Here is a 17847-nt window from a genome sequence, read left to right on the forward strand (position 1 = left end):
GAAGAATATCCGAATCTATCTCAGGATCAAATAGATAAGAATCTCGAAATATATCTCTCTATATGGTTCAAGAAATATGTAAGCCTCCAACAATAATTTACTTTTATACAATAATGTACATAATTTGACTTGTTAAATTTAACTAAGTCTCACTTTTTTAAATAGGTCTGAAGCAACCATATTGAGAATGCATTCTTCTGTAGCCTTGATCATGGACCATTGATAAGCACGATATGTCATTCAGTTTATTTTGTTAATGGATATAAATTTCACACAGAAAGTCGTGGTAGCGCACGATCAATAATGAAGAGTGGAGTTTGTATATCGGATCCAAATGTTGGTGACTACTATGGTCAGATACAAGAGATTATACAAGTACAATAGCGTGAAGAACCTTTAAAGAAAACTATATTATTCAAGTGTGAATGGTTTGACCCAACGATGAATGTTGGTGTTAAAAAGCATAATCAATACAAATTGGTGGATGTTAACCATTGTCGTCGATATAAAAAATATGAACCTTTTATTCTTGCGATGCAAGCAATTCAAGTGTGTTATGTTCCTTATCCTAGCAAGAGAAAGGACAAGGAGGATTGGTTAGTTGCATTGAAAGTTAAACCTCGGCATGTTGTTGAATTACCTGATGAGGAAGTGATAGCAATTTCAGATGCGAATCTCCCCTTCCAAGTTGAAGATCATGTGATAGATATGAACATTGTCGTTGATGAAAATATACTCTTACATGGTCCAAATGAGGATTTAATTGAAATGGATGGGCACGTTGATGATGAATTATTGCTAGATCATCATGATGATGATGAAGAAGAAGAAGAAGAGGAAGAAGAAGAGGAAGATTTCGTAGACGGTGACTAGTATGTTAATTAAAAATATGTTGATGTACCTTACTTTATTTTGTTTGTTGTAATCTAATTTCAATGCTATGTGTTGTTTTTGTTGTAATCTACGTTGAATGTTATCTGCAAGAATATATCTATATTTATTGTTTTTCTTTGATGTCTAACTTCTCACTCATTTCCCTAAATTTATCGCTTACTACAAAATTGAAAATTCTAGCAGTAATTTTGGCCCAATTCTTAGCTTATACCAATGTTTTCTATTTGCAGGGACTTAATTCTTGACTTATGCCAATTTATGACTCTAGTTTGCTTACATGTAATTTTTTTATAGATATAACTTGAGGGAGAGGCAGAGATAGCATAGCTCGTGGAGGCAAGTCCTCAGTTAGGGGTAGGGTTAATTCTGCTATTCGTGCAAATATGCCTTCTGTTCGCATTCCCATAATTAGTCCTCAATAAGGTGGTACGAGTTCTTTAGGTGGGTAAAATCACATAAACCAAGTACAAACTTTAGCTCCTAGCAGTACGACACCCGTCCAAACATCAGGTCATGGTAGTACCCCAACTATCCATTCTTAATCATCTCCTGATACACCTTATCAAAGTAACCCAATAGGTGAGGGCATATCTACTCAAAGCAACACAATTGACGAAGGTGGGTGCACCAGTAGACGCGGGCAGCGGACACTTGTTACTCTTGCTCCTACAGGGTTAGTCCGTGTTTTTACTATTATTTTTTATTTAGAAATTTTGATTTATGATACCCCTTCAACTATTGTCTTCAAATTTTTTCAGGTTAGAACCTAGTGGATTATGCTCGAAGTATATATTTAAATCTTTCAAGCATGAACTTGATCCGAATGGAATCAATTGGAAAAGTGTCTTTGACGAGATAAAAAAACTTTTATTGGGGAGAATTCAAGGTATAACTTCTCATTATATAATGAATTTAGGAAGTGTATTAACTATTATAAATAAGATATTAATGTTATTACTTTATAAAATTATTTCGGAAGAAATTCTATTGGGATTCTTCCATTGATAGTGCAGTGAGGAGCCAATGGGAGAATAAGGCATCAATAACGTACAAAGATTTCATTTTCAAAATGGAAACTAAAAAACTTAGGCCAAGAGGTGTTCCAGAAGAAGTGTGGGATAGTTGGGAACAACTTTGGAAAGATCCCAAGTGTGTTGAAAAGTCAGAAATAAATGCAAAGAATCGTCGTTGCGGTAGGAGTGGAGTCTCCACCGGGACTCACACAGGCGGCTCTGTCTCCACTGGGGAGTATCGCAAGAGACTTGTAAGTATATCGCAACCTTAGCTTTATTGCAACTCTGAACTTAAAATTTCTTCTTGTTGGTGTTAAGAATTGCTTATAGTAACCTTAGTTTCCCCTCCTTGGCGTTACGATTGATTGATTAGTTACTTAAACGTATGTAATTTCATTTGTTGCTGAGAAAATGTATTCTACAAAACAATAGTTAGCTCCCCGGCCAGGCTATAATAAATGCGGCTAAAGATTGTAAGGAAAACTTCTGATTAAGTATTCACAGAGACAAGCTGTTTGGAAGACAAAACCAAGTGAAGAAGGTACTTAATGCTTTCTGCATGTTTAGTATGTACCTGTAGTCATTGTAGATGCACTGTAGACTAGATAGGTATTAACTAAATGAAATGGAAGTAGGAGTGCAACAGAATCAGAATGTAGGTGCTTCATGTTATCGGTAATTCAATTTGAGAAACCTCGTGTATGTTGTAACATTTGTATGACGCTCTTTCATTTTATAATATTGTCAACTATACTTAATGGGAATGTTTAATGTAATAAACTTAACATGTTTAGCTGGATTAGTTGTCCGATTGTTAGAACCATGTCCTATAGTCTTGCAATCTTGTAAGAACATCTCATGTAATGTGTTTGGATGTCCTTTCTTAGAGATTCTGCACTCATTCTTCCTCAAACAGATCCCCTTCTTGCTTGTGCTCTCACATCTGTTAGACCTGTGTTACTTCATAAAGAAGAAAGCTACATCTTTGTAATGGAAATGCAGAAGATTAGAAGTTACATCTGTACCAAATTTTGAGCCAATTTATCACTGTCTTGATCACCTTTTTCACTGGTAGAGCAGTGAACAATTTGCTTGTTCATCATGTCATCTTTTGGGGTTGTTGAATCGAGTATACCTTCGTCCACAACTGCTAGTGCTTCAAAAGTATTTGAGATCGATGCAGTGGTGGAGATATTTGGTCGAACACCTGAATTTTGTTGCCTTGGCGATACCACCTGCTTAGTAGGTGATTTTCTAGATGACACTACGTTCCAGTTTCCCTCCTTTGTATTTGAATTATTGACCTTTCCATCATCAATTGTACCACCAGTTTTTGCCTCCAGGGATATGAATTTTTTTCCAGTCTTTTTACTTGCAAACGTCTGGTCCTCAGCATCGCATACAAGAGTGTTTTGTGCAGTTGTCAACTGCTTACTTTCAGCCACCCCTTGCACTTGTTTTGCCCCTGTATTGGAAGCCTTAACACCTGAAGGAAATACATCAAATACTGTCACAACATTTTGAGCTGTTGACGATGGTTTCAGTCCTGAACTGTTGATGATGGTTTCAGTCCTAAGTTGTTGATGATGGTTTCAGCCCTGTATTTGTTAGGACCGAAAAAAAAATCAGGTATCATGTGGAATCTAGCAAAGCAAACCTTGAACGACGATAAATCATACAACAAGAGAAATATATCAAAAGAGACACAAACATTTAACGTGGTTTAGTCAACTGGCCTATATCCACAACGGAGTTGAGCAATCCATTATAATAAAAAAAGAGTACAAAATACCGAGAGAACAACCTCACGAAGAGGCAAACACAAGTGACACACTAACACTTGTCCCGTAAAGTTATCCCCCTAAATACGACTCTCAAACCCCATATGGCTACATTGTGGATGCTACTGAATGAAAAGGAAGGATCCCAATTTATAGAAGTCCAACATTTTCCTACAAGAAAAAGACTAACCAAGTATAGGAGAATTATAATTTTTTTCTACAAAAAAGAAAACTCAATTAAGGTAATCATATTGCCCTTTCCTTCAACAAATAGGAAAACCAAATATGGTAATAAAATTATGGCAAAAGCCTTACAATTCTCCCCCATGGCAGAAATTTTCTAACAAAATACACTTAAACCACCTTCTTCACATAGCCTTCAATAGGTCGCATCTCCAAATCTCCACCACAAAGTTTGTCTCAACGTGCATAGCACACGGGTCAAATTTCTCAGAAAAAAATCACAATTATCGTCAAATATGTTGTGGCTATAACTGAACCCGCCAAGATGAACCCGTCTTGAACCTCGCTCTGATACCACTTGTTATGACGAGGAAGAGATAAACCTGAAAATAAAGAACACCAAATTTTAACGTGGAAAACTCTTCAAATCGAAGGTAAAAATCACATGATCACAAAGATCCAAAAGGCTCCACTATAACAAAGGGTTACAAAAGTTCTCCAAATTGGCTACACAACAAGTGCCAAACACGGAGCAACAATAGCAACAAGAGTAACAACTAATCAATTGAAGAAAGAGTATAATCCACAAAATGAAGCTGTTGTTCGAGACTCGAAATCAGATGCTACCAGCACCAAATCTAATCTTTACCGTTCAAATCCAAGATCCAGATGTTATGAACACTTAGTCAAAATTTCAGCCCGATCAAACAGTTAACGAATTGGAAAACGTGATTTGAATGTTGGTTGGTTGGAATAAAAATCTGCAGCAAAACAAATATTTTTCTTCTCTCTTCTCTCTTGGCGAAAGCTCTCTCAAAAACGACTCTTATGTGCGTAAGTATTTCAAAGACTTGTATCAATGAACATAGAATAATTATCCAAGGTTGTCCTATTTATAGATCATGAGTGGTGCTTTCTCTTAAAGCCAAAACCCGCTCAAAATAGGAATAAACCGAATCCAATTCCAAATAGGAATGGAAACCAAAAGAGAATAGGATTAGGCCATTAGGCCTTTGGCTGGACAACATGGGCATGGGCCCAACACTTTATAAATGAAGCTGATGGGACACTACATAAATTAAGCCCTTGACAGAAGTGGGATTTGGTTGGGGCCAGCAAAGAAAATCTTGGGCATTCAAATCCACCGACACAGAGATAGAAAGGAGTTATTTCTGTCCCAAAAGCAATACATTTAGAAGGTACTCAAGAGGTTCAATATGACAGATGCAAAAGTGATTAGTACTCCTCTTTCTAAACACTTCAAATTGAGTATTAGTCAAAGTCCATCTGCTGATGAAGAGAAAAAGGAGATGTTTCGTATTCCTTACTCTTCTGTCGTTGATAGCTTGATGTATGCTATGGTTTGCACTACACCAGATATTGCACATGCCGTTGGTACTGTTAGTAGATTCCTTTCTAATCTTGGAAAAGAACATTGGGATGCAGTAAAATGGGTATTAAGGTATTTGAAAGGTACTGCAGATTTGAAGCTGTGCTTTGGCAATGGGAAGCCTGAACATATTTGTTACACAGATTCTGATTTAGGAGGCAATCTTAATAATTCAAGATCCACTTCCGGTTATTTGATCACTTTTGAAGGGGGAGCTGTTTCTTGGCAATCTAGACTATAGAAGTGCATAGCTCTATCGACCACAGAAGTTGAATATATTGTTGTCACAGAAGGTGCCAAAGAACTATTATGGATGAAGGAGTTTATTAATGATCTTGGCTTTGAGCAGCCAAGGTACATCTTATTTTGTGATAATCAGAGTGCTATCTGTGTCACCAAGCACTCCACTTTTCATTGTAAGACCAAACATATAAATAGAAAGTATCATTGGATAAGAATGGCCGTGGAAGAGAAATTATTTGAGGTTGAGAAGATACACACTGATGAAAATCCTTCTGATATGCTGACAAAGACGGTGGTTTCAGATAAACATGAATTTTGTAGAAAATTGGCAGGCATGAAGCCTGTCAATAGTTCCTCTACTTAAAGACACATTTGGCCCCTTGGCTGAAGGGGGAGTTTTTGGGGCTCATGCCCATGTTGTCTAGCCAAAGGCCCAATGGCCTAATCTTATTCTCTTTTGGTTTCCATTCATATTTGGAATTGGATTCGGTTTATTCCTATTTTGAGTGGGTTTTGGCTTTAAGAGAAAGCACCACTCATGATCTACAAATAGGACAACCTTTGAGAATTATTCTATACTCATTGATACAAGTATTTGAAAGACTTAAGCACATAAGAGTGGTTTTTGAGAGAGCTTTCGCCAAGAGAGAAGAGAGAAGAAAAATATTTGTTTTGCTGCAGATTTTTATTCCGATCAGCCAACATTCAAATCACGTCTTCTAATTCGTTAACCGTTGGATCGAGGCGAAATTGTGACTGAGTGTTTGTAACATTATGGTCTTGGATTTGAATAGCGGAGATCGGATTTGGTGGCTCGTACCATCTGATTTTGAGCCTCGAATAGAAGCTTCATTTTGTGGATTATACTCTTTCTTCAATTGATTAGTTGTTGCTATTGTTGCTCCGTGTTTAGCACTTGTTGTGTAGCCAATTTGGAGAACTTTTGTAACCCTCTTATTGTTATACTGGAGCTTTTTGGATCTTTGTGACTCTTTGATTTTTACCTTCGATTTGAAGGGTTTTCCACGTTAAAATTTAGTGTTCTTTATCTTCTTTATTTTCGGGTTTGACTCTTCCTCGTCATAATAGTATTAGCAGCCTTAACCCTTGTATTGTATTTATAAGTGTAATTCTTTTCGACTGAAATTGGTGACACTAAACTAGAATTAATAGCTTATTGAATCAAACAGAATTGAATCTCTGTCAGCACAGTATCTATATGTTATCCCTCACAACGTGTAGATACTTATGTCTTATAGGTAAGCCGATCTCGTTTAACCTTTGAAAATTAGGTGCTTTTAGATTTCTTCATCTAATTTGATCTTTTTTAACCAAATTGAAGGAAAACGTTTCAGCTATTTGTGTGCGCTAATAATTGTAGCTGGATGGATAATTTAAGTAGATTAGAAGTTCAGAAAGATTAAAAGTTACAAGTTCAGAAAGATTAGAAGTTAGAACATTTTCTTTCTCAATGTCATTCTGGTGCAATAATCTTTGAAGAATCGCTAGATTTTCCATATTGATTTTAATTCTACTTTCTTGTGTGCTTTGTTTATTTCATGCAAATTTTTCGTACTTTTCTCTTTTATTATCGTTGTGAATTATTTGGTTCAAGTTCGTTTGCTTTAAATTTCTTCCGGGATCATGTCATCTTCTACTATAGTAATATTTTCATCCTTATAAAAATAAATATTTTTTTGTATAGGCTGTTAAAAAGGGTCGAGACCCAACACCACCTGAGTTACATTTGTACGTCCATATACATGGGCATGATGAAAAATCTTTTCTTGATGAGAAAGCTCGAATCATGCATGTAAGTCCAATATTTTATAATCTTATTTACTACAATGTAAAAGAGTATGAAAAGTATCCTCTCTGTTGGTTAATTAATTGCTCAACATTCTTGACTATTTTATTTTACAGGAAAGGTATCAGGAAATATTACAGGAACAAACACAAACTCAATCTGATATTGATCAATGTAAAGCATATTACGAAGCCGCGGGAGGGAAAAAAAGAGAAGAGTATATGGTCTTGGATCTCAAGCAAAATGCTACTATGGACCGAATCTTCGTGGCCCTTCCGGATCAGATGCTTCATCATCAATACCACCTTCGAATGCTCAATTAGCATTGAACCTGGATGAGTTAGTGATGCATTTGATTCTTGCACTAACACGGCACATAGTTCCTATGCTAACTCATCATATGCTTCCAGTATTGACTGAGCGGGTACGTGAAATGATTTCGTCACCCTCACTGACTTCCACTGACCACCCATCAAATGTGGTACAAACAGTTCATGCTCCTACTACTGCTACTTTTCATGGGGATCATCCATCGGTTTCAGATGATGACCTTAACCCTTAAGCCTCATATTTGGAAGCTTTTTGGTTTGAACTTTATTGTTGGTATTAGGGGTAATTCGCACCTTTTTGGTTTGAACTTTATTGTTGGTGTTAGGGATAATTCGAACTTAATTGTATTAGCTATATGCATTTTGGACCTTGAAGTATGTTAATTTATATGAATTTTAGTTATTATTAAGGATGTCTAATAATTTATATGCAAAGTGCATGAGCAGAGAAAATTTAAAATGTTAAATAAAGAAGATCTAAAAGAGAAAAATATTGCGACAGATTACGACGGATATTTTTTGTAACAAAAATAAACATATAAAATAACATTGCGATAAACTGTGTGATGACCCGGCCGGTTGTCTTAAGAATTTACGCCTCGATCCCCTATTAACTGCTTTTCCATGTTTATTTCTGCTATTTTGATTTGCTAGGATGTTCGGCTTTGAGTTTCGGAGAGTTTTGGGACACTTAGTCCCTAAATGAGAGCTTAAGTGTAGGAAATTTGACCGTAGTCGGAACAGTATGAAGACGGCCTTGGAATGAAATTCCGATGGTTCTGTTAGCTCCGTTGGGTGATTTCGGGCTTAGGGGCGTGTTAGGATTGTGTATTGAAGGTCCGTAGCTAATTTAGGCTTGAAATGCCGAAAAGTTAAATTTTGAAGTTTCCGGTTCGATAGTGAGAATTTGATTCGAGGGTCAGAAATTTAGGTCTTTCCGACGAGGTTTGATAGACTTTTTGATCGAAAGTGTATTTTGAGAGTTTTTGAAGCTCTTAGGCTTGAATCCGATGCTAATTGGTTGATTCGAAGTTGTTTGAGGTATTTGGAAGATTTGTATAAATTTGGATGGTGGTATAGGACTGGATGGTATATTTGGTTGAGGTCCTGGAGGCCTCGGATGAGTTTCGGATGCTTAACGAAAGTGGAATTGGACTTAGGAAGAATTGGAATTTGCTAAACCTGTCATAACCGCACCTCTGTGTGTGGGACCGCAGGTGCGGCGCCGCAGAAGCAGCTATGTGGCCGCAGAAGCAGGTTTGGCCCAAAGCTCCAGGATCCGCAGGTACGACTGGGTTTTCGCAAATGCGGTGCCGTAGATGCGGCCAGGCGAACGCAGATGCGGCCTGGCGAACACAGATGCGGACCAGCCCGTTAAATAAATTTTTGCATGTGCGATGCATTCTTCCGCAGGTGTGGGACTGCAGGTGCGCTCCCTTGACCGCAGATGCGGTAATCGCTGGGCAGAAATATGAAATTTCGAGGGTTTGGTTCAAAACATGGAAAAATCAAATTGGAGCTCGGGAGAGGGCGATTTTGGGAGGAAATTGAAGAGAAAATTATAGGGTAAAAATTCTTTAACCCTTTCTAGTTATATTCCATCAATCTATAGTTAGTTTTATCAATTAATTTCGGATTAGAGATGAAAATTTGGGAAAACATTTGAAGAAAGTTCTTAGACCTAGAATTCGAATTTTGATTGGGAATTTGACCTTGGATTTGGATAATTTTGGTATGCATGAACTCATGAGAGTATGAGAATTCGGAAAATATAAATTTTACCCGATTTTGAGACTTGGGACCGAGGGGCATTTTGGTCATTTAACCTAATTTCGCGTATTTGCTTAGAATTTCTTTGTAGAATCAGTTACTTGAAGTATTATTTACATTATGAAATTGAACTGAATAGATTTGGGCCATTTGGAATCGAGTACTCGTGGCAAAAGCGTGATTTCAGATTGATTTGAACTGGTTCGAGGTAAGTAACTTACCTAACCTTGTGTGAGGGACATTCCCCTTAGGATTTGGTATTGTGGAAATTGAAATACCTTGTACATGAGGTGACGAGTGCATACTTGTGCTGATTCACTAAAGTAGCTTTAATCGTGTTTTTCCTTTTCTACTTACTCTACTTGAAATTTAAGCATGTTGTTAGCTTAGAAAAGCATGTTTAATTGACTTAATTGCTTATTTATTTAAACTGCCTTAATTGCATTATGTCAAGCATGTTATGTTAGAATTACATGTTTTACTTGGTACGAAATTGAGCTTAATTGAGTATTCCATGTGTTGTTGCTATGTGTTTTACTTTGGGACTATGGGACGGCATCCCGGGAGATCCCCTGCACGTATTTATGATTTGAGCTGAGGTGCGAGATACCAAGAGATCCCTAGCACATATATTGAGGATACCAAGAGATCCTCAGGATACCGAGAGATCCCTAGCACATATATTAAGGATACCAATAGATCCCTAGCATATATTGAGGGTACTAAGAGATCCTCGGGATACTTAGAGATCCCCGATTAGTTGCTTTGTGAAGAGTGGTATTCCTTGTGATTGTTTTGCCTCGGTTTCAGTCGCAGTTATCTTATTATCCTGTTTTAATTCTTATCATTATCTTCAACTTTACTACTTTATCTTATACTGTCAAACCGTATATTTTTATTTAATCTCAGTAGGGCCCTGACCTTTCTCGTCACTACCCGACCGAGATTAGGCTTGGCACTTACTGCGTACCGTTGTGGTGTACTCATACCCTTTTTATGCATATTTTTTTATGTGCTGATCCAGGTACCTCCACGGAGACTTTCCACGCTTGAGACGAGACGTTCGTAGAGACTCCGAGGTATATCTGTCGTGTCCGCAGACCGAAGAGACCCTTTGCTACTCTCCCTTTTGTATTAGCCCTTCCGTACTTGGTATGCTTGTTAGATATTCTGGAGTAAGACGTTGTAGACTTTCAAAGGCTTGTGATCATGAGATTCCGGGTTTTGGGAAATGTGTTTAGCTTTCGAGAGTTATTGTTGTGTATGCCAAACGGCACTTTAAAATTACTGTTTTATTTCACTGCTTTGTTTTTAATTTATTTCTTCCATAAATTGGTTTATTTTTACGCATTGTTAGGCTTACCTAGTCGTAGAGACTAGGTGCCGTCACAATGGTTCACGGAGGGCGAACCAGGGTCGTGACAAGTTGGTATCAGAGCTCTAGGTTCATAGGAGTCATGAATCACAAACTGGTTTATTAGAGTCTCGCTGATCGGTACGTAGACGTTTGTACTTATCTACGAGAGGCTATGTAACTGTTAGGAAAATTCCACTTCATTTTATTTGCTTGTCGTGCATGATTTTGACATCACAATTCTAAACTTCTGTCGTCTATTTTCTCCTAGATGGTGAGGACACGCACTACTCGAGATGATCAGGCACCTGCACCCCCTACTGCAACCATCAGAGGCCTGGGCCAGGGTAGAGGCCGAGGACGCGCAAGTTGTCCAGCTAGAGCACCTGCACGAGCTGCCACCTAGGTACCACCAGCAGCTCCAGCCGGAGTCTAGGCACCTGATACGCCTACTGCTACTACTACTCCAGCACTTTAAGAGACTATGGCACAGTTCATGAGAATGTACACCGTTTTGGCTCAGGCAGGGTTGCTTCCCCTTGCTGCAGCTACATCTCAGGCCGGGGGAGGAGCACAGACTCCCGCTGCCCATACTTCTGAGTAGCAAGTACATGTTGAGAAGGTTCCCGAGATTATTCCTATATCGCTTGCAGCCCGAGATCAGCCCGAGGACAGGGCAGCATTTTTCGAGGATGAGCAGCTGACGCTTGAGAGGATCAAGAAGTAAAATCCTCCTGTATTCAGTGGTCTAGTATCGGATGATACTCTAGGATTTCTAGATGAGTGTTACCGCATTCTTCGTACCATGAGTATATCAGGATCGAGCAGGGTTTCCCATACTACTTTCCAGCTTCGAGGAGCCACCTATGAGTGGTGGCGTACCCATGAGTTAGACAGTCTGGATGAGGCTGCTTCACTGACTTGGACCTAGTTTTCAGATCTGTTCTTGAGAGAGTATGTTCGTCAGAGCCTCAGGGACGAATGGCACATAGAGTTTGAGCATTTGCGCTAGGGTGCTATGACTGTCTCAGAGTATGTTGTCTGTTACTCTAGTTTGGCTAGACATGCACCAGCCTTGGTTTCTAATGGTCGTGACAGGGTTTGCCATTTTATTGAGGGCCTTATTCCCAGCATCAGGTCTAGCATGGCTCTTGAGTTGGAGATGGATATTGCTTATCAGCAGGTGGGGAGCATTGCTAGAAGGAATGAGGTTATGCATACTAGGGAGAGAGAGGCCAAGAGGTCTCGAGAGTCGGGCCATTATTCTGGTGCCCATGCCCCAGCTGCAGGTCATCATGGTAGGGGTTATATGATTCGCCCTATTCATTTAGCTCTTCCAGCAGCCAGTGGTATTCCAGCTCTTCCTACACCTTAGGAGCCTTATTATGCACCTCCGGTATCTAGCGCGCCTCCTGCGCAGGGTGCTTTCTGAGGTCAGTCTAGCAGACATAGCCCAAGACAGTCATAGCCGCCACGTCCTACCAGAGCTTGTTTTGAGTGTGGGGACACACACCATGTGGTGAGGGATTGCCCTAGACTTGGGAGGAGTGCGCCTCTACAGACTTTTCAGTCACAGCGCGCCCCGTAGAGTTCTCAGGCTATGGTTACAGCTCCAGTTGCTACACCGCCTACTCAGCCAACCAGAGGTGGAGGTCGGGGAGGTAGAGGTCGCTCTAGAGGGAGAGTCCAGGCCCGATACTATGTCCTTACTGCCCGTACCGAGGTTGTTGCCTCCGATTTTGTTATCACAGGTATTATACTGGTTTTTCACAGAGATGCATCGGTTTTATTAGATCTAGGCACCACTTACTCTTATGTGTCTTCTTATTTTGCTCTGTATTTGGGTGTACCTCGGGATCCTTTGGGTCCCCTGTTTATGTTTCTACTCTTGTGGGAGTTTCTCTTGTTGTGGACTGCATTTATCGGTCGTGTTTGGTTGCTCTTAGTAGTTTTGAGACCAGAGCTGATTTATTGTTGCTTAGCATGGTAGATTTTGATATTATCTTAGGCATGGACTGGTTGTCTCGCCATTATGCTATTCTTGATTGTAATGCCAAAACCGTGACACTGGCTATGCCAGGTGTACCGTATGTCGAGTGGAGGGGTACTTTAGATCACACTCCTAGTAGAGTTATTTCTTTTTCTTTAAGGCTCAATGAATGATTGAGAAGGGGCATGACACGTATTTAGCTTATGTGAGAGATGTCAGTATTGGTACCCCTTCAGTTGATTCCGTCCCAGTAGTACTGGACTTTCCCGATGTGTTTCCAGCAGATCTTCTGGGCATGCCACCTGATAGAGATATTGATTTTGGTATTGATCTGTTGCCGGTCACTCATCCCATTTCTATTCCCCCATTTCGTATAGCTTCTCCTGATATGAAGAAGTTGAAGGATCAGTTACAGGAATTTCTTGATAAGGGTTTTATTCAGCCTAGTGTATCACATTGGGGTGCTCCTGTCTTGTTTTTGAAGAAAAAGGATGGTTCTAAGTGTATGTGTATTGATTATCGCCAGTTGAACAAGGTTACAGTGAAGAACCGTTATACTTTGCCTCGTATTGATGATCTGTTTGACCAGCTTCAGGGCGCACGAGTATTTTCTAAGATTGACTTGCGCTTAGGTTACCATCAGTTGAAGATTTGAGAGCCAGATGTCTCGAAGACTTCTTTCAGGACTCGGTATGGTCATTACGAGTTCCTTGTTATGTCATTTGGGCTGCCAATGCCCCAACAGCCTTTATGCATTTGATGCACAATGTTTTCCGACTGTATCTTAACTCATTCGTCATTGTCTTTATTGATGACATTCTGGTATATTCCCGGAGTCAGGAAGATCATGACAGCACATGAGGTCAGTGCTTCAGACCTTGAGAGAAAAGAAGTTATATGCTAAGTTCTCGAAATGTGAGTTTTGGTTGTTTCCGTGGCATTCTTAGGCCACGTGGTGTCGAGTGAGGGTATTTAGGTGTATCCGAAGAAAGTAGAGGTCGTGCAGAGTTGACCCAAACCATCCTCAGCTATAGAGATCTGCAGTTTTCTTGGCTTGGCGGGTTACTACCGTTGTTTTGTTGAGGTGTTTTCATCAATTGTAGCCTCTATGACCAGACTGACATAGAAGGGTGCTTCATTCCAATGGACGGAAGAGTGTGAGGCGAGCTTTTAGAAGCTCAAGAGAGTTTGACTACAACCCCAATTTTGATACTGCCTACAGGTTCGGGGTCTTACACGGTCTATTGTGATGCCTCGAGGACTGGCCTTGGAGTGGTGTTGGTGCAGGACGGTAGGATGAGTGCCTACGTATCTAGAAAATTGAAGGTACATAAGAAGAATTACCCCATCTATGATCTAGAGTTAGCTGCCATGGTTCACACCATGAAGATTTGGTGTCATTATTTGTACCAGGTTCCTTGTGAGATTTATACTGATCATCGGAGCTTACAACACCTGTTCAAGCAAAAGGATTTAAATTTGCGCCAGAGGAGATGGTTAGAGTTGTTGAAGGACTATGATATCACTATTTTGTATCACCCGGGCAAGGCTAATGTGGTAACCGATGCCTTAAGTCGCCGGGCAGAGAGTTTGGGGAGTTTGGCTTATTTACTAGCATCGGAGAGGCCTATGGCGATGGATATTCAGGCCTTACCAGCCAGTTTGTGAGATTGGATCTTTCGAAGCCTAGTCGTGTTCTAGCTTGCGTGGTTTCTCGGTCTTCCTTATTTGATCGTATCAGGGAGCATCATTATGATGATCCCCATTTGCTTGTCCTCAAGGACAAGGTTCAGCATGGTGATGCCAAAAATGTGACCATTGGTAATGACAGGGTATTGAGGATGCAGGGTCAGATTTATGTACCCAATGTTTATGGGCTTCGGGAGTTGATTCTAGAGGAGGCCCATAGTTCGCGGTATTCCATTCATCCGGGTGCCGTGAAGATGTATCAGGATTTGAGGCAGCACTACTGGTGGAGGCGGTTGAAGAAAGATATAGTTGGATTTGTCGCTCAGTGCCTCAACTGTCAGCAGATGAAGTGTGAGCACTAGAGACCGGGTGGGTTGCTTCAGCAGATAGATATTATGGAGTGGAAGTGGGAACTGATCACCATGAATTTCGTAGTTGGGCTCCCACGGACTTTGAGGAAGTTTGATGCCATTTGGGTGATTGTGGATTGGCTGACCAAGTCCGTACACCTCATTCCTGTGTGTACTACCTATTCTTCGGAGCGATTGGTGGAGATTTATATCCGGGAGATTGTTCGTCTGCTTGGTATTCCAGTTTCCATCATTTCAGATAGAGGTACTCAGTTACATCACGGTTCTGGAGGGCCGTTCAACATGAGTTGGGTACTCGGGTGTAGTTGAGTGCATCATTTCAACCTCAGACGGATGGACAGTTTTGAGCTCACTATTCAGATTCTTGAGGGTATGCTCCGTGCGTGTGTCATTGAGATTGGAGGGTCTTGGGATTAGTTCTTGCCATTGGTGGAGTTTGCCTACAATAACAGCTATCAGTCCAGCATTCAGATGGCACCGTATGAGGCTTTATATGAAAGGTAGTGTAGATCCCCGGTAGGTTGGTTTGAGCCGGGTGAGGCCAGATTATTGGGAACAGACTTGGTTCAGGATGCTTTGGAGAAGGTTAAGGTGATTCAGGATAGACTTCGTACAGCCCAGTCCAGATAGAAGAGTTACGTGGACCGAAAGGTTTATGATATTTCCTACATGGTTAGAGAGAGGGTCCTGCTTTGGGTTTCACCTATGAAGGGTATTATGAGATTTGAGAAGAAGGGGAAGTTGAGTCCGAGGTTTATTGGCCCTTTGAGATATTAAGGTTATGAGCATACCTTACCTCCCAGCCTGGCAGGAGTTCATCTGGTATTTCATGTTACGTTGCTCCGGAGGTATCACAGTGATCCCTCACACGTGTTGGATTTCAGTTCAGTCAAATTGGACAAGGATCAATCTTATGTTGAGGAACCAGTGGCAATATTGGACAGGCAGGTGAGAAAGCTTAGGTCAAAGAACATTGCATTAGTGAAGGTTCAGTGGTCGGGTCAACCAGTTGAGGAGGCAACCTAGGAGACCGAGCATGATGTGCATAGCTGTTACCCTCATCTTTTCACTACATCAGGTATGTCTCTATGCTCGTTCAAAGATGAACGAATGTTTAAGTGTAAGAGGATGTGACGACCTGGAGGTCGTCTTAAGAATTTACACCCTGATTACCTATTAATTGTTTTCCCCATGTTTATTTCTAATATTTTGATTTTTCGGGATGTTCAGTTTTGAGTTTCGGAGAGTTTCGGGACACTTAGTCCCTAAATGAGAGCTTAAGTGTTGGCAATTTGACTGTAGTCGGAACATTGTGAAGACGGACTCGGAATGGAATTCTGATGATTCTGTTAGCTCCGTTGGGTGATTTTGGGCTTAGGGGCGTGTTCGGATTGTGTATTGAAGGTCCGTAGCTAATTTAGGCTTGAAATGTCGAAAAGTCAAATTCTGAAGTTTCCGATTCAATAGTGAGATTTTTATCCAGGGGTTGGAATGGAATTCCGGAGGTTGGATTAGCTCCGTAATGTTGAATGTGACGTGTGTGCAAAATTTCAGGTCATTTGGACGAGGTTTGATAGAGTTTTTTTTTATCAAAAGCATATTTTGAGAGTTTTGAAGTTCTTAGGCTTTAATCCAATGCTAATTGGTTGATTCGATGTTGTTTGAGGTGTTTGGAAGATTTGTATAAGTTTGGATGGTGGTATATGACTAGTTGGTATATTTGGTTGAGGTCTCGGGGGCCTCGGGTGAGTATAGAGGCTTAACGGAAGTGGAATTGGACTTACGAAGAATTGGAATTTGCTGAACCTTTCATAACCGCACTTGCATGTGTAGCACCGCAGGTGCAGTGCCGCATAAGTGGCTATGTGGCCGCAGAAGCGGGTTTGGCCCAAAGCTCCAGGATCCGTAGGTGCGACTCGGTTTTCGCAAATGCGGCCAGGCGACCGCAGATGCGGACCAGCCCATTAAATAAATTTTTGCACGTGCGATGCATTCTTCCGTAGGTGCGCTCTCTTGATCGCGGATCGGTAATCACTGGTCAGAAATATGAAATTTCGAAGGTTTGGTTCAAAACTTGGAAAAATCAAATTGGAGCTCGGGAGAGGGTGATTTTGGGAGGAAATTGAAGAGGAAATCATAGGGTAACAATTCTTTAACCCTTTTCTAGTTATATTCCATCAATCTATAGTTAGTTTTATCATTTAATTTTGGATTGGAGATGATAATTTGGGAAAAAATTCAAAGAAAGTTGTTAGATCTAGAATTCGATTGATTGGGAATTTGACCTTGGATTTGGATAATTTTGGTATGCATGAACTCGTGAGAGTATGAGAATTCGAAAAATATATATTTTACCTGATTCTGAAACGTGGGTCTGAGGAGTGTTTTGGTCATTTTACCTAATTTCGCGTATTAGCTTAGAATAGTTTTGTAGAATCAGTTACTTGAAATTTAACCCTGTTGTTAGCTTTGAAAAGTATGTTTAATTGACTTAATTGCTTATTTGCTTAAACTACCTTAATTGCATTATGTGAAGCATGTTAGGTTAGAATTACCTGTTTTACTTGGTACGAAATTGAGCTTAATTGATTATTCCTTATTTTGTTGCTGCATGTTTTACTTTGGGACTACGGGACGGCTTCCCGACAGATCCACTGCATGTATTTATGATTTAAGCTGAGATGCGGGATACCTAGAGATCCCTAGCACTTATATTGAGGATACCAAGAGATCCTCGGGATATCGAGAGATCCCTAGCACGTATCTTGAGGATACCAAGAGATCCTCAGGATACCAAGAGATCCCTAGCATATATTGAGGATACCAAGAGATCCTCAGGATACCAAGAGATCACTGACACATATTTAGGGTACTAAGAGATCCTCCGGATACTGAGAGATCCCCGGTTAGTTTCTTTGTGAAGAGTGGTATTCCTTGTTATTGTTTTGCCTCTATTTCAGTCGTAGTTATCTTATTATCCTATTTTAATTATTATCGTTATCTTCAACTGTACTGCTTTATCTTATACTGTCA

General features: G+C 40.2%; 1 protein-coding gene and 1 pseudogene across 1 annotated transcript; both read left to right on the forward strand.

Moving 5' to 3' along the window:
- Nucleotides 1-441: 441 nt before the first annotated feature.
- Nucleotides 442-7873, forward strand: LOC104214305 (uncharacterized; annotated as a pseudogene).
- Nucleotides 7874-12923: 5050 nt separating this feature from the next.
- LOC138887602 (uncharacterized) lies at nt 12924-15840 on the forward strand. Its single transcript, XM_070169367.1, has 5 exons — nt 12924-13215; nt 13977-14080; nt 14168-14250; nt 14496-14669; nt 15618-15840. Exons 1-5 carry the CDS (start codon nt 12924-12926, stop codon nt 15838-15840), a joined length of 876 nt encoding a protein of 291 aa, XP_070025468.1.
- Nucleotides 15841-17847: the final 2007 nt, after the last annotated feature.

Source organism: Nicotiana sylvestris, chromosome 3, assembly GCF_000393655.2.
Source record: "Nicotiana sylvestris chromosome 3, ASM39365v2, whole genome shotgun sequence".
NCBI classification, from domain to species: Eukaryota; Viridiplantae; Streptophyta; class Magnoliopsida; order Solanales; family Solanaceae; genus Nicotiana; species Nicotiana sylvestris.